Source organism: Melanerpes formicivorus, unplaced genomic scaffold (assembly GCF_026170545.1).
Source record: "Melanerpes formicivorus ecotype bairdi unplaced genomic scaffold, bMelFor1.0.p_v2 SCAF_13, whole genome shotgun sequence".
In the NCBI taxonomy this organism is placed as follows: domain Eukaryota; kingdom Metazoa; phylum Chordata; class Aves; order Piciformes; family Picidae; genus Melanerpes; species Melanerpes formicivorus.
This window is the reverse complement of record NW_027142365.1, coordinates 11061232-11085127: the sequence shown is the minus strand read 5'-3', so window position 1 is coordinate 11085127 and position 23896 is coordinate 11061232. Positions and strand designations below refer to the sequence as shown.

Sequence of the window (23896 nt, the reverse complement as noted above, 5' to 3'; positions counted from 1 at the left end):
CATCCTCTTGAGTTTCATGGTGTAGGACAAACACTTTTCTGCAGAACAGTTCTCTTTCTCAGTTCACAGTATCACAGTATAACTAAGGTTGGAAAGGACCTCGAGGATCATCGAGTCCAACCTATCAACACAGACCCCATGACTAGACCATGGCACCAAGTGCCACATCCAATCCCCTCTTGAACGCCTCCAGGGATGGTGACTCAACCACCTCCCTGGGCAGCACATTCCAATGACTAATGACTCGCTCGGTGAAGAACTTCCTCCTCACCTCGAGTCTAAACCTCCCCTGGCACAGCTTGAGACTGTGTCCCCTTGTTCTGGTGCTGGTTGCCTGGGAGAAGAGACCAATCCCTTCCTGGCTACAACCACCTTTCAGGTAGTTGTAGAGGGCAATGAGGTCACCCCTGAGCCTCCTCTTCTCCAGGCTCCAGTTCTCCCTCTGCACCCTTTATCTACCCTTCACCAAGACAGGATTCTGAGAAGGGAAACTGTCAAGGTACATCCCCTCTACTCCAGCGAGCTGTAGATGTCCTATACAGTGAACTGGATATCAATGGTTATCTAACAGCAGCATTGCTAACACAAGTTTCTGCGGGGGGGGACGACACACACGACCAAAAACCAAGCCAACAAAACCCAAAACTATCTAAAGGGAACCAAAGACTTATTAATTATATTTGAACACAAGCCAGAGATGCAAAAATCTGCTGATTAAAACCAGTCTTTAAAATAGAAGACACTTCACAAAGATAAGCCTTTTCAAATGTACAATCCTGCTGATTGATTTTGACAGAACAACATTCTGCATGTGCAGTCATAACACGTTACGTTGGTGTTCAGTCTTTACAAGAGCACAAAAAGCAGATAAATGCTTTTGATTGTGCCAAGTCAAAATTTCAACTTTATCTGTGAGTGTATTTCAGCACCTGAAATTAGAGTGAGTTATTTCAAATGTCTTTTTTTGCTGGGTTGTTCCCCCCCCCCCCCCCCAAGATATGCATGTGTGAGTAGGTTCATTTGAAAAAAAAGGAGAAACAAAATATGCTGGTGCAAGCTCCCATGCCAGAGCTTCAGCATCTTAAAAGTAGCTGAATGAGTCCCTCTTTTTCTTACTGGAAGCAATGTGCTTGTCTAGAATTAAACAAAACACACAAATTAAATATATTCTGTGTTTGTGCTTGCTTTCTGACAAGAAAGGAAAAAAATTAAACAGCTTCTTCAGTAGTTTGGACTCACTAAAGAGCCACCATGGGAGTAGACAAAAAATTGTATGTCAAACAAAAAGCATTTTGTGTGCCAAAAAAAGCAACCTCTTCGGAGATGAACATGTGCAATTGCAAAGAGCACTGCAGGTGGCTGAAAAGGAAACCATCTAAAAAAAGCCTATAAAAAAAACCCCATAAACTCAATAGAATAACTCTGAACTCTCTGAAAGTTTGTCTGAGGTAAGGAACTGATAAAGCTGGAATAATGACAAGCCTGAATGCTCACGCCTGAAGAGAACCAAAGCAAACCTCAAAACACCCCAAAGCCAATCTTTTCCAACAATACAGGTTATCTTACATGGTTGGAATAGTGCATGTATAGATTTATTGCATATCTCAAAACAATTATTACTCTGAAGAATAACAAAACTCCCCCACAAAACCTACTCTGATTTCTCTACCGTTTTGATCATTTAATGGCAGTGGTACAGCGGGGTCTGCTCTCTTCTCCCAGGCAACCAGCACCGGAACAAGAGGACACAGTCTCAAGCTGCACCAGGGGAGGTTTAGGCTGGATGTTAGGAAGAAATTATTCATAGAGAGACTGATTGCCCATTAGAATGGGCTGATCAGGGAGGTGGTGGAGTCACCATCACTGGAGGTGTTTAGGAGGAGACTTGATGGGGTGCTTGGTGCCATGGTTTAGTTGATTAGATGGTGTTGGATGATGGGTTAGACACAATGATCTCGAGGGTCTCTTCCAACCTGGTTTATTCTGTTCTATTCTATAAGCCAATGGGAAATCTGCTGGTTTTCAGTTGGGTCAGCACTGCACTGGGAACAACCTAAGAGTATTAATTTAGCAGCCATCAGAAGGCTAAAGGTTGTATTAACTGCACCAGAAACCCTCTTGGCTTAGTGCCACAAACAGCTTTCTACATAAGGAATTTCTTCTCTTCTTTTGTTGCCTAAATGTTCAAAGACTGAAGATTATCTTTTCTCCAGATGAGAGCTACTGAAGTTCTGGAGTTTTTCAAGATTATTGGTACAAAGCAAGCAAGTCTGTATAGCAATCAACATGGCTGCAACACTATACGGTGCTACTCAAATGGGAGAATAATCAGCAATGAACAGGTTTTCTTCTCATCTCATTAATAAATGTCAAGAACAACCCTTAGCCACTATAGATCCCACTGAAAAAAAACCTTCAGTATACTTCTTCCACTCTGCAGTTAGCTAACTACCCATGCCACTACCTTCCTTCAGCATATGACTGGAGCAAAGAGCTCTTCCACATCACTTTCATATCAAAATGATTAGGATCTGACAAGCTCCTCAATTCTGTTTTCAAAAAGACAAATACAGACCAAGACAGCTAAACTCCTTGACCAAGTCTCCCCTTTCTCAAAACTCTTTCAGTAACCAGTAATCTTTCTGAAGGTACCTCAGCAGAAGGCAGGCTTAGAAGCATCATTGACTTCACACAGCTCCAACTTCTGAAATCCCAGTTTCTACAGAATTGTGCACGGAAGCCTATTAAAATATTCTAGACACACACAAAAATTGTTAACAAAAACTCCCTCCCATGTTTCTTTCCTAAAACTACATCAGTATTCTGGACTGAGTCACATAGGACTCTTGTAATTTAGGATATGTTTAATAAAAGCAGAAGATAGATAACTAAATAAGCACGTATGACATTTACCAGTTTTAATAGGGTGGGGAGGAAGGGTCAGGGCAGAGATGGAATTTCTAAGGCTGTTCTACTTCCCCACTGCCATTTTCATTTCCACACATGACTAAAGCAAGAAGTTGCATGTTGTTTCTGTAAATGGATTTCCCTTAGCCTCCTACTCTTAGCCACAACCGATATGAAATGCTACTATTATGTGTGCTGAGAACATCTACTCAGCCTCAGCAGTCCTAGCAGCACTCACTCTGTACTGAGCCACAACTTCACTCCACCAAAAACTTTCCAGACAAAGGCAAAGGACCATGGCTCAAAAAGAAAGAACATCACCAGTCAACACACCACCCTGAGGCCAGCCTCTCAGAGTTGTACATGCACATACCCAGGAGTGAGTTCTTGGCTCTGTCCTGTGCAAGTGCACCTGAACACAAACACTGCAGCCTGATGGCAGGTTGAAAGGCAGCACAAGGCTTCAAGAGAAGTGTTCTGCATAGGCACAGAGGGGGTGACACCTCTGTGTACCCCGTGCTGAATGCATTTTCCCACTGCTCTTACAGTAAATTCATTAGTCAGCCTGATCATGTGTTCAGAAATTAGACATTTCCACTGTGCAGTTATTAGCATAATGATTAAAACTTGATTGCAAAAGCTCAGGGAGAAATGGAGTGTCAGCTGTTGGGGATGACACACAGAAAGAAGCAACTAGAAATCTGTATTTTCAAGACACTGTCTCCCCTCTGAGTCTCAAATTTGGGGTGGGGGAGAACAAAACACTGCCTGGCATGAGTGAACAGCAGCAGAAAGAGAGACTGGCCATCTCTTAACATCTCTTTAGGCAAAAGTGAGACACACACTACACAAATATTGATCAGTGAAGTGTTTTACAAGCTGTTCAGCCTGAAGAGAAGGCTCTAGGGAGACCTTAGAGCAGTATTTCAATATCCAAAGGGGACCTACAGGTAGGTTGGGGAGGCACTGTTTAAAAGAGCTTCTGGTGAGAGGGCAATGGAGCAGGGTAGATTGAGGTTGGATGTTAGGATGGAGTTCTTCATAATGAGAGTGGGGAAATACTGGAACAGGATGACCAGGGATGTGGTTGAGGCCCTATTCCTGGAGACATTCAGACTTGATATGGCCCTGGGCAGCCTGCTCTAGTTGGAGGTGTCCCTGCTGCCTGCAGGGGGGTTGGACCAGATGAGCTTTGAGGGTTCCTTCCATCCTGATGCAATCTGTGAATTTGTAAATGAGGAAGGTACACTGGTGTCCTGGTAAAGGCGCTCCAAACACAACAGTGGGCAAGAAGCCTCTGAATTGCTCCATGGCATTTCAAGAGAAAGCTTTACAGCTCCACAACAATCACCCCAGACTCAAGTATGACTGACCACTGACTCATGCAATACTGGACAGCTAAGCACACTAAGAGTTACTGACCTTCTGCCAGGAACTAACTGTGCAGAAGAGTGACTGGGATGAACAGACTGCTGCAGTTACCTTAGTCAGGGAAGGAGGTGTCAGTGAGGAGTCAAATGTTTACCCTCAGCCATAATGGGGTGCATTAAGACACAATTTAATGGACTATGAAAAGACAGCTGTGCCAACTTCCAGGGCCTGCCTTCTGACCACCACTTTGGTGGTTTTCCTAAGGGAGGTCAATGGACTTTCTGGATGCAAGCTGTATATATCCATTCAGCAATATAGACAGTGTTTACTTCCCAAAGTATGGCGCTCATATAAACAGCTATGCATTTGTTTTAAGTACCACCACAATGAAGAAATCCAGGCAAAGGGGAAGGAGGGGGAGGAGTACACAGCAAAAGTATCTTTATTAAGATCTGCACAATCTGTTTCTCCAGGATGTTTGCTTAAGTCATGTAATTGTTTGCAGAACCTCTGCTTTCTAAAAATGCCTTTGGAAAAATTCAATCCACATTTTATTTGTTCTTTTTCTACTGATTAAATGATGCTTTTAAACAGCACTGAAGTAGGTGACCTGGCATTACCCAAGAATGACCACTCAACAGTGTCCTCACAATCTTATTTCAGGCAAACATTTCACATAGGAAACAGCATTCTAAAAGCTTTCCAAGTAATTTCCAAAAGAATAAATGTGTTAGATACACTTATTCTAAGTGATTCAGGCAGCTCTAGTAGAAAGCATCTCAGAAGAGTTGACTAAAAGACTACATATTTCATCCAGCCCAGGGAAATAGTTTCATAAAAAAGCTGAGTTGAAACTAAGATGCAAGAAACTTGTAGTTGTGGTGCCATCAAACTCCTTTTGCTCCCAGGTCTGGAAGTCCAGAAGTTAGGTAATGGAGACTGAAGCTAGATACTCTCTGTGCCAGCCAAGAGGCAAACTCTGCTACAGAAGGAATGCTTAAAGGATCAAAATCCCAAGTGACTGAACTTGGATTTCTCTCAGGAAGAACTTATGGAAATCATCCCTCCACTTCCTGAAGTTCCATGATTTGTTCACGTGCCACAGCCTGCTATAAGAAAAGGGAAAACTGCATTATTTTAACCAACACACAGGTGACAGGTTGGACTTGATGATCTTTGAGATCTTTTCCAGCCTTATTGATTCTATGAGTCTATGAATATCCCCCAGTTCTCTCCTCCAGTTTTAGCATCCAGATGCCAGAGTAGTACCCAATGCTACTACATGAGGAATGCTTCAAAACTCTGACATGAAGGAGAAGCACTCCTGCAGTCAGCTGTCATGCCACTGTCAAAATGAGGCACTAATGGACATGCCTGCAAGTCACACAGATGAGCACTATTCATATAGCACAGAAACAGATATGCTTAATTGTTCATCAGTTCAGGAAGGGACTAAAAGAAGTGATACACAAGCAGTGAGCAGATCACCTGCAGTGTGCAGACAGGAAGCAATAAAGGATAAGTCCAGCTCCTCTTAGCTTCCAGGCTTACAAACCTGCTGGTGCTGTCTTGTAAGAATTAGGGTGTATGAGGAAACTAAATCCAAACAGTGACACAGGTAATAGCTCAGATAGTTGAGCAAGTTTTATTTGGTTTTGGCTGTTTGACTGGACTGCTCTCTTTACCTTGACCCACAATTACACTAAGATAGCAATTTCATGGTATGACTTGGTGGTTTCACCTCCCAAATTGAGAACGTCCTCGGTTACTTCAGCATTTCACTACAGGAGGCAAAGAGTGCCCTGAGCTGGACTACTGGAATAACTTATTTTTAATACTCTTCATAGAATCATTCCAGCATGGAGGGGCTTCTGGAGATCAAGTCCAAGCCCCCTGCCAAAATAGGATCACCAAGGGCAGGTCACACACAGGTCCATTACTCTGGTACCTTTACAGACTCTTCATCCACTCTCAAAGGTTACGTTCATGTGTGCCTTGGCAGATGAAACATCAACTGCAGCATTTCAAACTAAGCTTCATTTTTAAACCTGCATGTTTTTTAAGTAGCCCTTAAATTCCTTCTAATTAAGAAGAATAAACAATTTGCTAGCCCACATGAGCTTGCATGTCATTAGTTACAACACATTTCCTATCAGCTAGGAGAGAGCAAAAAAAAAAAAAGTGTATTGCTCAAAACCTCTTTCCAGCCCAGCTTAGGAGACAACAAGCTTTATCTACAGTCCAACTCATCTCTTCCAGCCCTGCACTACATCTGGCCATTGCTGCATCTTGCCCAATACTTCACAACACACATCAGGAAATCCTATAAATGGACAAAGAAGGATCAGCTTCCCAAAGACGACGTTTATCCCCTTTCCAGTCAGATAAAGGTTGATTTGTGGTTTGAAGGCTTAGCCTGCAACCTTACACAGTCTGGTTTTGAACACGGCTCAAAAATGTAACTTAAAGCGAAGAAAAGCAATCCCATAATACACCGAGTTGAACCTGAAAGCAGAATTTCCTGTGATCAAATCAAGCCTTTCAGTCATTATTTAGCATTTCCTCCTTCTTGTATATTTTCAAAAGATGGCCCAACTGACCTTCCCTGAAGCAAAGATATGTTTTATTATTTCCATGGTGCCCCCTTTTAACTCTAAGGTCCCCATCCGACTTGTTCTCACTTTGTACAGAAGCTTGATAGCTTTTAATCACACTCTGGTTGCTCCTGATTTTGCCACATACAGGAATTTGAGAGAGCATGACAAGATCAGGTTGACAAGACATCCTTTTGCTCTTGCAAGAAAGGAACAGAGAAGCCAGTTAGAGGAGCAGCAAGCTATGCTTCAGTCCCCATGCGACACCACACTGAACTGAGCTGATGGATCCACTGGAAACAACCATCCCAGGACAACATGCCAGAGGAAAAAGCAAGTGGTTTCAAGCATGAACAGGTGAAGCTACAAAAATCATTTCACATTAGCATTCATACCAGAGTACATTTGGGGGTGGAGGGAAAATAATCAGCTATTTAGCAGATCCTCACAGAGGAAGCAAACAAAATATAAGAACTGCAATGCTAAGGCCATGTACCACTTACATTTTCATGCCTCTAAGACACAATTATGCAAATCATTAAGTAAAATTGTTTCCTGGAACCAGGAATGAAGATTAGAAAGGAGACTGACTGCTTTAGTAAGATATGTTTTGGAATTAAGGAAGAGGTGGACATACTTTTATGGTAGCTGCTTCCACGTGCACAGCCAGCATTCCAAATGGGAATGACTGAAAAAGCTAATCATGGCTTCCAGTAGTTATCACTCAAACTGTACTAGTCCAGAGAAAGGTTCTGATTTTTCCTCCAAAACCACCAAAAAAAAAACCCAAACCAACCAACCAAAACCCACACCACAAAAAAACACACAACAAAACAACAGCCCAGCAAACCCAACAACTCTCAATACACTGCAGCTGTTAACTACACAAAGCTACAGTTTTATTTCTACTACCACTATGATGCCATTTCCATGATGGCACTAGCAGTAGGGTCAGTTAAGAATTAATATTCTCCAGGAGACTAGATAGTACTAAAAAAACACCCAAAACCCAAACCAACAAACCCCAAATTTACTCATGGTAGCCCATTTCTGTTTAGGTGTTCAGCCGTAAGTTATACTACCAGATAATATTTCATACACACCTTTTTTTTTCCCCCCCTTACACTTTTCACTTTGTGCTCTGTGATGCTGAGGTCACACTGTCCCAGATGATGCTGGAGAAGAGATACACACCAGGACACAGCAGCCACATGGCAAATGCTCAGTTAGATTTACACAGTTGGATAGAGTTCCACCCTTCATACACACTTCTTCAAAGTGACAATGAAACAATGGAAGTTGCCTCAGCTTTAGAAGAACAGCTACTAAGTCATTCATATACCTCCCATGAACTAATAAAGAGTTTGTTCACTGTATATAAATAACCTGTAAAGGGTTTTTTTCAGGACATGCATAATGGGTCCCAAAAGGCTGGTAGTAAAGAGAACAAAGTCCAACCAGCAGCAGCATAAAGAGTGGCAAAATGTTACTGGCTTATAAAACACTCCTGTGAATCACAGCTTGGTTTTCCATCTGCAGATCAACATTAACTAAGCACTTATGTGCTCCCCAGTAAAATCAGCCAGCAGAAAGCATTAAGCAATTCCCTTCTGAACAGCACAAGCCTAGCCACAAGCACTCAGCAGAAGAGCACAAGTGGCAGATTATGAAGGGTGGTAGCTTCAGTGACGCAGCACCCCCAAGACTCATCTGCTCCACAATTAGACTGCATTTGTTTTCCCTCTCCTTCTCCTCAAATATGGTCAGCTAAAGCCTAACACTACCCAGCTTCTATGAAAACCAGTGTCCTAAACAGCTGTATTACATGGCACAGATATGGTAACCAACTTAACACTCTGGTAGCTGGTTACCTGCTGCTGTGCTAGACACAATGTTCTTACAGCCATCAGAATCATAGAATCAATAAGGTTGGAAAAGACCTCAAGGATCACCAATCTGCCACCCAAGACCTCATGACTACTAGACCATGGCACCAAGTGCCATGTCCAATCTCCTCTTGAACACCTCCAGGGATGATGACTCCACCACCTCCCTGGGCAGCCCATTTCAATGGTTAACAACTCTCTCTGTGAAGAACTTTCTCCTCACCTCAAGCCTAAACTTCCCCTGGTGCAGCTTGAGACTGTGTCCTCTTGTTCTGGTGCTGGTTGCCTGGGAGAAGAGACCAACCCCCTCCTGGCTACAACCTCCTTTCAGCTCCCACACTGCATTTCCTTTTGCCACTGGAACACTGACAGAGATAAGAAAACCCAAACTCCAGGTAAAACTGGAGCTATTCACAGGTGAAGGCTGCTGGTTTATCGACACTTGAAATACAAGAAAACTTAATTTCAGGCAACTATCTGACCAGATTCATCTGAAGAAAAAACTGATTGGCCTTCTTGAGAAGTCCAACATGTGACTTCACAACAGGTTAGTGATTCATTTCACTTTTGTGGTGTATCTTCCAGATGTGTGAAGTTTTCATTAAAGAAGAAAGATTGCACAAACACCTTAGACTCCTCTGTTGCAGAACGTTATCAAAAAGGCCTTTCAGGGCACTGTTCACAGTCCTGGGATTTTGGGCTTTGATTTCAGCCAGACAAGAGGCTGTATCAGGTCTCTTAATTTAGTATTTAATGAGGTATCTAGAGCTTGCAGCCAAACACCCATTTAGCAGAAAGGAGGTTTTAATGGTCTAAGCCACATTGAAAACCAAGCACTCGGACTGCCCTTCCCCCCAACTGTGGGACAGGAATCAGCATCTGAAGACATTAATTACAACCAATTGCCATTAAAGTTAGCAATGTCCCTACTCCCCAAAAATAAGTTCAAATCCTGCATGCACCAAAAAGTGGGAATAAAGAATTAAAGGAAACCCAAAAGGTTTCTGGCTCAGTTTCTTCATCTTCATCAAAGCCACTGCTCTTCCCCATCACAGAAAGGCTGAAGGTTGTGGTTGCTCTCTCTTAGGTGTAAATAACTAACACAGGGGGGTTGTTTGTGTTGATGGTGGTGGTCACGTGATGGGGGGGTTTGTTTGTGGGTTTGGTTTTTTTGACTGAACTGTAGAGGAATTACAAACAGATCCTATGTGTATTCATTTGTGGTCATGAAGGGAATTTCTCAGCAGAAGTGCCGACAAGGCAAGCCTAAGGCACTCTGCTACATTCTGAGCAGTTTATACAGATCATGTAGAAGCTGATATGCAGACAGTTAACAACAATCATCATCAGCACACAGATAAGAGTAAGCACAGTACAGCTTGGAGCCTTGGCCTCTACCACAGAGAGTACAGGAAGAACAGTATGTGAATCAAAGGCCAGAGAGATAATTGTCAGCACTTAACTGGGAGAAGGAATATTGCTGGAGCCAAGTTAATCCAAACAAAAGGTGCAGATTTCTTTGCCACTTTTAGAATATTTGTGTCTACTGACAGGCAGTGACAGTCCAAGAGAAGCAGAGAGAAGACATTTTTTCTCTAATGTATACAACATCAGATGATACTCTAGCTCCTGCAGGAACACTTGGTCTGATTTGGACATGCAGAAAGGCAAGTTTGTACGGAAGCAGACATGGAGCAGCAGTTTCTTTCCTGACTTTGAAGGGGAGGCTGAGGGGGGACCTCATTGGCCTCTACAACTACCTACAAGGAAGTTGTAGTGAGGTGGGGGTCAGTCTCTTCTCCTTAGTATTAGGTGAGAGAACAAAAGGAAATGGCCTGAAATTGTGACAGAGGAGGTTTAGGTTGGACATTAGGAAAAACTTCTTTCTTGCAAGAGTGGTCAGGCATTGGAATAGGCTGCCCAGGGAGGTGGTGGAGTCACCATCCCTGTAGATGTTTTGGCTGAGAGTTATGCTTTCAGAATGCTGTTTTCTAATAGTCCCTACTTCCCATTAGAGGAGAGCTTTAGATGTCAAAGGAAATCTTCACACTGAACGTTTAAGAGGTGCAGTGTCTCCTGCGTGGTGCAAATCATCCTTTCTTAAAAAGGAGACTCTTGCTTGCTTCATGCTTCAGGAGGTACTGAGCTATTTAAAAACTGTTTATGTTCAGGAATAAAAAAAAAAAAGGAAAAAAAAAAGAAAGAGTAGTTGCTACATCCAGTACAGCAGCTGCCCTGACATAAATGTGAGTGCTGATCTGTTACATTTTTCAGCTTTGACACAGTAAACAAGGATGTCCCTGTCAACCTCTCTCTCCTCTGACGAATGTGGCTGTCCCATCTTCATCCTCTTGAAGCCTGTGGAAGTGCAGCAGCAATACATTTATCTTTAACTATAAGCTTAAAACAGCTCCTGTTTCCAAGAGGAGGGGAAGAGGGAAGAACAGTCAAGAATCTGTAAGCCAAAAGAGCAAAAGGACATAGTCCAAAATTTCTGGAGCAGCAGTTTTCCCTTGTCAAATACTCAAATTACAAGAAGCCTAAATTTTAACTCCTCTTCTAGAAGACACTGCTCTTCAGAATGAAGGGAGGGTTTCTTCCTTAAAGAATTCATTCTTTGGCTCAGAGACTCACATCAGAATGGCACAAATGAACAAGACAAGTTTAGACTGCAAACTAGAATTTCATTTAAATACACACAGAAAATGAACATAATAAGCATAAATTGCTTTCAGAGCACAAATAGAAGTGTGTCTTGCTCAACTCATCATAGTATCAGTCAGGGTTGGAAGGGACCACAAGGATCATCTAGTTCCAACCCCCTGCCATGGGCAGGGACACCCCACACTAGATCAGGCTGGCCAGACCCTCATCCAGCCTGGGCTTAAACACCCTCAGGGACAGGGCCTCAACCACCTCCCTGGACAACCCATTCCAGTGCTTCACCACTCTCATGGTGAAGAACCTCCTCCTCACATCCAGCTTGAATCTCCCCACCTCCAGCTTCATTCCATTCCCCCTAGTCCTATCGCTACCTGATATCCTGGGTATATCATCAGGGTACCCAAAAATAATCCTGGGTTTTAGTTGCAGCACACCTTAAAAAATATCATATGCTGAATGTTACAAGTCTTTATTCCTTCCCCACCTCAATGACCAAGGTCCTCCCTGGTGACACTCCCACTGCAGACTGACCCCCAGCTTCTACTTTCCCCTTTCACTGTCAAGTCCATGTAATCCTAAAAATTGCTACAAAACAAAATACTACCTATTTCAGATACCTTACACTTCATGCACTACAAAGCAAGCAAGACACTTGGCTATTGCAGTTCAATCGTCAAGGAAAATTGCTTTCTGCAACTGAAAACAATCTCAACCATAGCAGAACTGCTGCTCTGGTACTGCTGCCTAGCATACATGGGCAGGCCAGCCAGCTGTAATTGCGAGGAACCACAAGGGGCTCAAAGCCCTTCCTCCGTTGCTTTTTCACACCAGTGTCCTGCAGGGAAAGTTGAGATGGCACAATCAGAACAGTGCAGCACTCAGGCTGTCTCTGATACCACATCTGCCTACATCAAAACTAGTTCAACTCCTACCTGAAATTTCCCTTCCAAGTGTGCCCATCCTCAAAGCAAATGAAACCAAACTGTAGTAGTAAATAGGAACTGACAGAACTACGCAATGTAACTATGACTGCAGCAGAAAGCTGCTAGCAGGTAGTTGAAAGGTGTGTACACAGAGAATCACAGAATCGTTTAGGTTGGAAGAGACTTTTAAGAGCAATTCCAACTGTTAACATAACAATGCCAAGTCTACCACTAAACCATGTCCCTAAGCACCACATCTGCCATAACAGAGCAGCTTGGAAAGGTCAAGGCAGCTTGGCAAAGCTCAAAGTCAGTATCAAGGGTCTCAGTCAAAAAGCTGAGCTGTATGTGCACAGCTCTGTGTATCAGGTGTAGTAAATAGTTACGTGGCAGGTCACCCAGGGCCCACACATAACAGCTGAAAACCAAATTTGAATGCAGAAAATACAGACACAGCTGGGCAGGCTTTTGCTCTGGCTATTCCAAGAAAGCCATTCCTGGAGCTGTTCACTGCCTGTGTGCTCAGAGCAGCACTCCCTCACCACCAGGTCATAGCTCATGTACAGTCTCTGGTTTTGCTCTCAACAAGAAACCAAAGTTGAACGAATGTTTTCCTATAAAGCTAAGCAAATTTTCCACCTGTCAAATTCAACCCCAGTGACAAGAATTTAACACAACTCCATCATCCAACTTCTCTTAAGTGCTTTTCCTAGTAAAGAAGGGCAAATAGCTAGTTGGAGATGCTCTTGCTGACTGCAGGGGAGGTTGGACAAGATGACCTTTGAGGGTCCCTTCCAACCCAGTGCAACCTGTGAAAAACATTTGAGTGGCTACTAATCAAGATTGGCTGTCCAGCCATTTAGCCTAAAGCCATCTTGGAAAGCATGCAGAGAGGACTAAAACACAGCAGGGAAACACAAACTGTCTGCAGGTCTGAAAAGCCATAGGATTTTCTACTATAGAATTATTATTCTTTAATGAGGAAAACTATCAAAGTGTAGCTTATTTCAGCTACCTGCTCTTTGCTGCAAATCCCAGAGCTGAGTAATTGACTGGCAATACCTCAGATCCGTTTCTAGGCAATGTGGTTTGCATGGAGAATTCCATTTTGAGAACATCTTCATCCCCATGCTTTAGTGGCATGAAAATATTCACAACTGATATGAGCATGGGGAAGGAGACGCTGGAGACCTTGAAGAATTTAGAAACAGTCTATCAGAGCAACTGAACAGCAGATTTAAAATATGCAGATGAAGCATTTCAGCAGAAGCAGCATTTCCAAGAAAACAATTGAGCTGGTATTTGTGCATTATCTGTAGCAAGTTTGAGTTCACAAAATTAGTCTGCAAGCGTTAGTTTCAGGAAAGACCAACCAGGACAGAAACTACAAGCAAGTGACCTTGCTAAACACTCCTCAAAAGCTCTACAAAGCACTGATTGTTCACGGTCTTTAGCAAACAGTTCATGTATCAGGTGACTCAATAGCTTTCAGCACAGTGCCTTCAATCGCAGCAGCAAACAGTACAGAGGGTTAACACCTTTTGTGCTAGTATCAAACATTTTGGCATGTTGTATGGTTAGTCATCAGTAGGCCAATGAGAATTTAACAATAATCACTGTACACACACTGCAGCTCTGAAACACACAAGATGTGCTCAGTATAAAAGGGCTTCCAATGCTTGGGAAGCCTGTAGGTCAGTCCTTTATCCAGTTATTTCTTCAGAGGTAGTCATAAAAACTTATCTGCAGCAACTGTACTCCCTCCTACTTTCCTGTTTCAGCTGCAGGTACTTTTAAAATTACCATACAATCAGACCAGGTGCAAGGTAGGTAGCAGCAGCAACTCCCTCCACAGCAGCAGCCAGCTACTAAGAGGGTTCAGCCAATGGCACATGGGCTGACACTGACAGGTCTGTTCTGTCCCCTTGCCTATTTCCATGTCCCCCCTGCATCAACTCTAGCAATGTGCAATCACAGTACAAGCCAGGTCAGCTCAGTCATCCAACTGCCTTGGACAGAGTGGTTTGAGCAGTAGTGGCAGCATGTGTACCCCTGTCCTTCTCCATGCAGATCATGAAATTACATCCTGCAAGGCTATAAAAACAAATGAGATTACTGCATAGGTTGCAATGTCAAAACACCACCATTTGTATGGTCTGGTACCTCTACCTGGACTTCCTTCAGAAACAGAATACTTCTCTCTGCACCCCTGGGGCTGCTGCTTCAGATCTTGGAATCTTCATTATTAACTCCTGCTTTAAATCAAATATAATCCCAGTGCTGCTTTATAAAGGAAATGGTTTATTTCAGTCATGACCTCCACCACAAAGTGGCTTTCATAAATATCAAAAGACAAAAAGCCTCACCATTTTCTGTCATGTTAGTCAGAGAATTCAAGAGAAGTCAACATAAATTATCCAGTTCAATAATACAAGACAAGATAATGCCTCCTCCAAAAGATTACCTGGGAGATATGGTTGATGGAGGACTCCATCCTCCGCAGCTGGGATGCTTGGATGTCCAGCAGTTGCAATACATTGTTGGCCAGTGCATTGATCTGATAAGCAACACTGGCTAGAGACTGAGTCGTGTAGGCTTTGGTCTCTTCTAATGCTTTCCTTTTATCTGGAGCCTGTAAAGCAAAAGAACAAGATGTTTGCTGAAGGCCAGGAAAAGGCTGTGGGAAGGCAGTAACAAAAAAATACAAACTGAAATCAGATTATTCTGATTGTGCAAAGTACTCCATCTCCATCTCAAACATCCTCAATAATAAGATCAGATTGAAAATTTGATAAGTATTTAACCAAAATTAACATGCCAAGAACCAGTTCATTCAGTAGAAAACTCAACACTACCATGACTTGCTGAAGTTGAGTTTCTAAAGCCCACCCAAGCCCTCATTTCCCAGCAAGCCTGCAGTTTCGCACCAACACTGGCATGCAGCCTTCACCCTCTCTCTGAGGTCACACAGCCCATGCCAGTCAGACAGAGAAATATTTTCCCACAGCTGGGTGTTTCCTACTGCACATGCCACCTACAAAGTCAACCCTCCCACAGCCAGTCATACATCAGGATGGTGTGCACAGAGGGCTCCTGCCAGCAAGAGTCTTTGTGACATTTCCCCTGACCAAGAATACACATTTTGAGGCATCAGGAGCAAAGAAAAAAAGATAAAGACAGGATCACTTTCCCCCTGAAATCACACCTTGCTAAGTCAGAGTTCTCAGCCTGTCCCAAGGCATTGCCCTGTAGTCAGGAGGCAGGTTACTATCTAAGATCATTAACTGCTTCCATGATTTGAACCACAAGGACCAAGTAAGTCCTCTCTTAGTGGTAGACTGGGAGGTACCAACCCCATCTCCACTTTAAAAATACAATGCAACCCACTCTGAAGTGCTCCCTCTATCACAGCCTGGGAGCTGGCAGTGGAGACCATGTACTTCATTTATTACTCAAACTGGAAGTTACTGCAAACTGCAGCTCTCCAGAATTCTCCTTTGTCCCCTTTGCAGGAAAGGTGCACTGCACAAGGAAGGATCTCAGTGCATGATGACTCACTGCTAACATAGTTTCTTCCTCATTTTATTTATTTATGGAGTAGTCAGTTGATCTCAGCAACCAAAAGCCAAGGTTCATATTAATAGCCCATTCCAACTAGACTTCTATTTTTTATTGTTAATTTCTTTGAATAACACTCAACACACAGTTACCATATAAAGCACAAAGTAAGGAAACAAAGCAATTCCATTTGCATTCAACAGAGCCTTGTGTTTTCCGGATTCACAGATTGCAACAAGGGACCCTCTCAAAGCTTGTCTGGTCCAACGCCCCTGCAGTCAGCACAGACACTTCAAACGAGATCAAGCTGCCCAGGGATGCATCAAGTCTGATCTTGAATGTCTCCAAGGATTGGGCCTCAACCACATCCCTGAGCAACCTGTTCCAGTATTTCACCACTATCATTGTAAAGAACTTCCTCCTAATGTCCAACCTAAATCTCTGCTGCTCCAGTTTCAAATCACTATCCCTCATCCTACCACCACAGGCCTTTTGAAATAGTCCCTCCCCAGCCTTCTTGTAGGTCCTCTTCAGGTATTGGAAGGCTGCTCTAATGTCTCACTGGAGCCTCCTCCTCTCCAGGTTGAACAACCCCAACTCTTGCAGCCTGTCTTCATAAGAGATGTGCTCCAGTCCTTTGATCATCTTTGTGACCCTGCTCTAGACCCACTACAGTAGTTCCATGTCCTTGTGTTGGGGCATGTAGAGCTGGACACAGTACTCCAGGTGAGGTCTACCAGAGCAGAGGGGCAGAATCACCTCTCTTGACCTGCAACTTTCTAATGTGCACGAACAGCCTTCTGGTTTTCTTAAAGCAAGACAAATAAGAAGGATTCCTTATTAGCTGCTGCACCTTTCCACACACTCATTCACTCCTATATCTGACTCAATTTCTTCACTTCAATATTTTAGTTTAACATTCACAAGTGTTAAGCCAGCCCTTGATTTAAAATGTAAAAAGATGCAGTAGCTAATAAGCAATCTCTTGTACCTCCTGCTTTAAGAAAGCCAGAAGCCTGTTCGAGTACATCACAACATTGCAGCATGACCTGCATACTGCAACACAAACCACACTAGGCTACCTTTCAACTGAAGAGTTTTATAAACAAGACTGAATTCCTCCAATCCAAGAAATTTGTTCCTATTCATTATTAACCTTCCCAGCAGTGTTTTGATACTGCTCAGAACATTTGGTTAATGTCATCCTTCAAATAGATCCACAGACAGAAGCCTTCCACAAGGTAAAGCAGCAAGAACAGTTGCAATCTGTTGCTAGGAGGTAATGCAGCTATTTCACATACTAAGGTCACACCATGCAGAACTCTATTTTTCAGTATTTCCAAATGCAAAGAAAGCTACCTTTCACCTAATAAAAGACCATGACATATCTAGCTGTCAGAGAGCATTAGTAAGAGTCATTTTGCTTCTTTAGAAAACAAGTGTCAGTGGTAAAGGATCTGTAAAACAACTAGTCAAGATTCAAGAAGCAAGTTCCTCAAAGCATCCTGACTTTCCAAAGAGGGTATTTTAAGCCTCAAACCACCACTAGCAATGACTTTAAAAACACTGTCCTGCTGAGCTGGAACCTAAAGAAAACAGCTCATGATTTACCCTTGAACTTCCCACTCTGGGCAATGGTGAAAAGACTGGCAGCAACTTCAGTAGTATCTGAAACAAAAGATTTACTGAACAAGACAGACAAGATGATTTTAACTTTACATAAACTCTAGTGTAGATCTGTTGGGCCTTTACTCAAGCAGTTTTCTTATTACACAGTCTCAACTAAATAATGTTAGGCCAAACACTAATAGCTTACAAAGGTTACTCAATTACTGAGTGTTGTCAAATGACAAAACTTCAGTGTATAAAAAGTTTCTTCACAGTATCACTAAGGTTGGAAGAGATCTCAAAGATCATTGAGTCCAACCTGTCACCACAGACCTCATGACTAGACCATGGCACCAAGTGCCATGTCCAATCCCCTCTTGAACATCACCAGGGATGGTGACTCCACCACCTCCCTGGGCAGCACATTCCAATGGTGAACGACTTTCTCGGTGAAGAACTTTCTCCTCACCTCCAGCCTAAGCTTCCCTTGGCACAGCTTGAGACTGTGTCCTCTTGTTCTGGTGCTGGTTGCCTGGAAGAAGAGACCAACCCCTTCCTGGCTACAACCACCTTTCAGGTAGTTGTAGAGAGCAATGAGGTCACCCCTGAGCCTCCTCTTCTCCAGGCTAAACAATCCCAGCTCCCAGCTTGTGCTCAAGGCCTCTCCCCAGCCTTGTTGCCCTTCTCTGGACTTCTCTAATGATTTGTTGACCAAAAGCCTTGCCCTCTTCTGCCCAAGGACCTAACATCAGTTATTTGACTAAACAATTAGTTTGGCAACAAGATTCGATGAACACAGGTGTGATGTGGAATGTATTTTGTGTCCTAGCAGAATTAGGTTAGGAGTATTTTCAAGCTTTGCAGATAATTCAGGCAATTTCAGTTCACAGTTTATATTAAAACTAATTTGACACACAGTCTTTCACATTTTTCCAATTAGAACTGCTGGCATCTGCAAGATATAAGCTAAAAGTTTCACAACAAGTAAATGGGGGAGGGGAGAAGGTGAAGCCAAGACCTGTGTGGCAGCCATGAGCTGGGATTTCCAGTGTTTTTTACTGTAAGTTTCACCTCCCTGAAGCAGAAACTAAAAGCAGTGTCTAAGGTAATGCAGATTTCCATACCTTCAAGTAGTTCAGTGTCATACCAGAGCAGCAGTTATCTATCCACACTTTAAAAATACAAAGGCTGATTTACTTTCCTAATAGTTCAGAAATACTTTGAGCTCTGCTGAAAGCTTCAGAGATGTAATTTTTTTTCCAGCAGTCCTTGATATAAGTGAAAGTGAGTGGCCTTTAGTAGCAAAGAGAATATTCTTTAAATGTAGAATATCACAGCTTTTGAAGTTTCCCTCTTAAAGTAAGCTCCCACCTGTATCCCCAGTTCACCCTTAATCACGTTACTATGGCAAAACTGCAGTTTGAAATTGCTTTCACATAGCTAAGTTTAACACTAACATTCCCCCCCCCCCCCCCCCCCCCCCCCGCCAGATACACACAAAAAGATAGTCAAACTTGCATGGCATTCCACACTGCACAGCCTCTATTTTTGTCAAGTGCAAAACAACATAAAGCATCCTTTCAAACTCTACATAATTACTACAGTCAAGTCAAAACTGCGCCCAAGCAGTTGCCACAGTAAAGAGGGTAGAATCTCATTTACTGATTCTTCAGCTCAGTAACACATTAAGGTCAAACAGTGCGGAGCCTGTCCATCATCCAGCAGCAGCTGATCTTTACAAGTTGCAGCCAGTCCAATTTTTCTCCTCCTCCCCAAACTGCCACCCACGCAGTCACGTCCCTGCAACAGTGTCTATGCAGTGTTCAAACCATCTGCCCACCCGGCTTTCTCTCAGCCAATTCCCACCACCTTCTAGTTCATACAGCACAGGACTGCATGTCAAGCTTCCTCTTGAAAAATCGCATCAGCTTACACTGCAAAAGCATCTCTGGAAGCATTTGTTTCAAGTGCACTGGTCCATACCCTCACTACCTGTTCTCCAGTCTCTGCTTTCCCTCTCTCCACTTCAGATCCACTCACTTTGCTTCAAACTCCCTCTAAGATAAACACCCCACCATAAGAACAGGCTCTATCTAACAACAGTCAGAAAGCAGCTCCTCAGATCACACCAAACTGGCTGCCCCTTCATTATAGTTCCTGAAGCTTGTTAGACTGCTTTGTACCCACACTGCATCATGGTAGACTTTTTTTGCCTCACTGATAGGTAGTACACTAGAATACCACTTACATGTGAGAGGAAAGTCTAATTGGCAAGTCACAGCAGGAAGTGCCACAAGTTCCTATCTTCTGAAGGACTTTCAGGTGCCAACTATGACCTGGAAGCCACCCAAGATCTAAACAGACTGTGGTTATTACTAGCAGGTGCTCAGCAAGGAGCATTCATGGATCTCTCATCACAACTATAGCCTTAAAGGATATATCTAATTTCAGAGTGGCAGAGGAAACTAAGCTTCAGAATTTACAAGCAGAGGTTGCTTATGCTATGTGTGCCATCCAGGCAAGGGCAGTCATGAATTAGATGTGTCAGTTGTCTGCTGGACATCAGCTTTCTGTGCTTATGCCATAGTCTCTCTAGAGCATATTAGGGTGGCTTTTACTTCAAGGGGATGATGAACTGAGTACCTCCCAATATCAACAGAGCTGTACTAGGCCTAATATTTACATGCCTGCAAGTTACAGACTGTTCCTCACTGATCAGCACCTTACTACCCCAACTGGAAAGTGAAACAAGCCACCAAGAGACTTAGCTCAGAAGTTCAAGTTTAACCTCTGCCCAACACACTAGCACAAGAGACAGCCTCCCATAGCACCACAGGTGAAACTTCAGAAGGTTACAGTACACTGTCTTCAACACTATCAGCCCCAGATCACCACTATTCAGCCACCATCAGTATTCTTACACTGGAGCCACCTGCTTTGCCATGCATATCAGTACTATCACCAGTAAAAACAGATGTGGGGAAGTTTTAAAGCAAGCATTAATGTGGGGACAAGGAACAGGAAGGAACATAGTACAAGCACAGCCTGATAAAACATCAGGGTAAACCTAGCCTACAAATGAAAGGGAGCTAAAGCTAAACCCCACGTGTTGCAGAGCACACCCAAATCTCCACTAGTTCTGCATCACAAAGGTACTACAGTACGCACAGCACAAAACCCCTCAAGTGTTTTACTGAAGTCATTTGCTGTCACTTGTAATTTTGCTGTACTTTTCTACCATTCCTGAATTTGAGGGGAGTGAGGGTGGGGTGCATAAAATCTCAAGATTTTAATCTCCCAATATCTTGCATGCTATTAATAGCAATGTATTGCAGTCACTGAACATGCTCACCTCCTGTCCAAGGCCGCCTCTCCAGGGGGATTGGCAGCCAATCCTTCACTGACAGCGAAAATGAGAAATAGCACTGACTATTCAACACACCTCTCTCTACACATGTAGTGAAAAGTGGTGTCAAATAGAAGTATCAAGCTCTCAACCACTTAATAACTGGTTGTTCAAGGAGTATGAAGGAATTTAGACAAGGGGAAGCACAGAAAGATGTCTAACTATTCAGAACAGTTCTAAACCCCAAGATGCCTCTCAAAACAGCAATTCCCAAACTAAAACCAGGATGACGACATTCTTGCAAGCACATTCAGTCAACAGCAATTCTTCCATCTACTGAGGCAGAAAACCTCAGTAAGCACAGACAGGCTAGCACCTACAATTCAACTCAAGTGAACTTCCTTCCAGCATCCACAACAAAAAGACCCATTGGTATGAAATAATACCATGTCTGTCAGGTTTCTCCAAGATAAGATGCAGTAACTCAGCCCTATCAAATGCAGAGGAACTGGCAGAACTTGAAATCTCTTCTCCCCAGGTAAAGACCTTGTGCAATCAAGCTGGCATCCATTCAAGGCACCAGACGGTAAGGTGATCACCACCACAGCAAGAAACACACCACAGCCCACAAACAAGATTTCACCCTCTATTTTTAGAAATGTTATCTTGACAAAGATCATTGACTGGTCAGCTATTCCACCTCTGAAGGGACAAGGCACATACCAAATGATTGTAGTTTAGCAAACACGCAGGACAATGTACCAAGCACCGCCTGTAATTCACAAGCTCTGCTGCAGACAGGCCCTTCCCCCAAATCCTGTACATGCTAGACAATCAGCTAGAAGCAAATCCTTCATTTCCATCAATAATATTCCCCTGACCAGTCCTGAATAGCCTTGATAGCAAATTAGCATTTCTATGGGCCAAGACCAATTTAGCCAATCTGTCCCTGCCTCCCTGCAGATCTTGTTACTTGGAAGTTGCTTTTTATTCTGTTGATTAACTGCAAAAAGAAGAGCCTCAGTTTTTCTAATCATTGTCTCTTCTGGGGAAGGTAGAGAGAGAAGTTTCACCCTTATGGGAAGGAGCTCATTCCAAAGGACAGCAAGGAACATGTCTATATCATACATACACACAAACATATGTATACCTCATGATGGTAAAAATGTCTAAGGTCTTGATAACAAAAAAAATGCAAGATGAATGTTCCCCGGTGTTTAACTTGCCGAGATACAGTGATGAAGGTCATCAGATCCCAGCCCAGTCTCACCTGTGTGTACCCAGCAGAGAACCACACCTGAGATTAAGCTCCCACTACCTACCTTACCCTCATATATGTTTGTTTTAATTAAACCAAGCCAAGTCCACACAGACACAGCGCTCACAACACTAACACAGGCTTCGACAGACCTGTGAAGGAGAGCAGAAGCAGCCTACAAAAGCATGGGGGGGTTAAAATGGTAAATAACTTTAAAAAAAAAATAATAATAAAAAAAGAAATCAACTTAGGAATTCCATTTTAATCCAGGCTGCCAACATTACAGGAAGAAGGGGATCTATCCAATAGGAGTGCGATTCACAGAGCAATGCAGACTCCGACAGATGGAGCCTGGGAAGATATGTGCCAGCTGCTCTGTTAGCAGCATTTTCTGCCCAATGCAGCAAACAGTGGCCATGCTGGCTCTGGACTAAATCACTCCCTTCAATAAAATAAATATTAAAAAGAAAAAAAAAATATTGTGGAAAACAGCATTTTCTCTTCTCCTAACAAATCCAATAGAGGAGATGTCACAGTAAACATATGCTGGCACAACACATTGTTCATGTCAGTTGTTACAGTCTGTGTCTAAAACCAAAATAGCACAGCACCCTGAACTAAAATGACAGAAGCAGACAAGCCCATGTGTCATTTTCACACAAACCTTGAACACTGAATTAGTGAGACTTCAACACTGCATATGCAGCAAGCTGAAGACATTTGGTTTGAGTCTTATTTTCTGTGTTTTCCATGATTTGTACAACACAAGCCCCAGGACAGAAACCATATCTTCCATTCCTGTAAAGCTCTGCATGGTATCAGCGTGTACAGTTGCTTCAAAATTATACTTGTAAGTTCCTTGCAGTGCTATCTTTGCAGTGCCTATGATTTGCCTTATGACAATGGGGACTGGACAAGATGGGTTTTCAGGGTCCCTTCCAACCCGACGCAATTACAGAAAAGCTTCTTCAGAGCTCACATGAAGCAGGCTCTGACAGAGACATGAGCATGAACTTCAAATATAAACCAATGCCACCCTCAGACTGTCAGCTAGGAAAAGAAACTCTGGGCATTTCCATAGCAGTCTTCCTTCTTCAGCACTCAAAGCTACCCAAGGCTTTGGAGCATGTGATTATTTCAGCACATCAGACAGCAGATAAAAGGGAATTAGAAATCTTACATTCCATTTGTCTCCTTATGCACTGTTTCAAATATTGATCTTCTGTTCTGTGTCTGTAATAGGGCTTGAAATTAAAATGGCTTTCTGTTTACTCTCTTAAATGCCACCACCCACCCACAGATTTTAAGCTCATGTAGCACAGCCATGTTCACTGATAAGCCAGAGAGCTGTTTTTCACAGAAATAGGAAGGGGACACTTTAGTATTTACTAATTACCTTAATATCCCTCTAACTGGGAGAAATCTAACTGGAGTGAAACATCAGAACTGGGTAGATTTACACATCATGCAAGCCTTTGAATCAAGGCAGCTCAGAGAAACCTGTTTTGGGGTAAAGATTTTCAGCTTATACTGTGTGACTTTTCATAACATCAATAATGTGGTTCCTTCTATGGAATTTATTTACCTCTTCAGCTTACTCTCAAGGACTCCTGAGTGCTCACAGTCAGATGTTCATCTCTGTTTTGATAAATCAAACTTAAGGAATAAGCCCCAAATCCTATGATAAATAATCTTTATCTGAGGACAGGCAACAATCTAAAATTGGATGACCTTTTTATGTATGAGCTTCCAAGACTACCTTTCTTTCCAGATCCTCATTC

The 23896-nt window shown here is 42.9% G+C and overlaps 1 protein-coding gene across 11 annotated transcripts in view; it reads right to left on the bottom strand.

The window, feature by feature from the left end:
• ABI1 (abl interactor 1) overlaps nt 1-23896 on the bottom strand; it is a 71365-nt gene that overhangs the window by 34522 nt on the left and 12947 nt on the right. For all 11 annotated transcript variants that reach the window (XM_068146077.1, XM_068146080.1, XM_068146086.1 and 8 more), the window contains exon 2: nt 14810-14977. In XM_068146077.1, coding sequence (XP_068002178.1) covers nt 14810-14977 — 168 coding nt within the window. The remainder of the gene's footprint in view (nt 1-14809; nt 14978-23896) is intronic.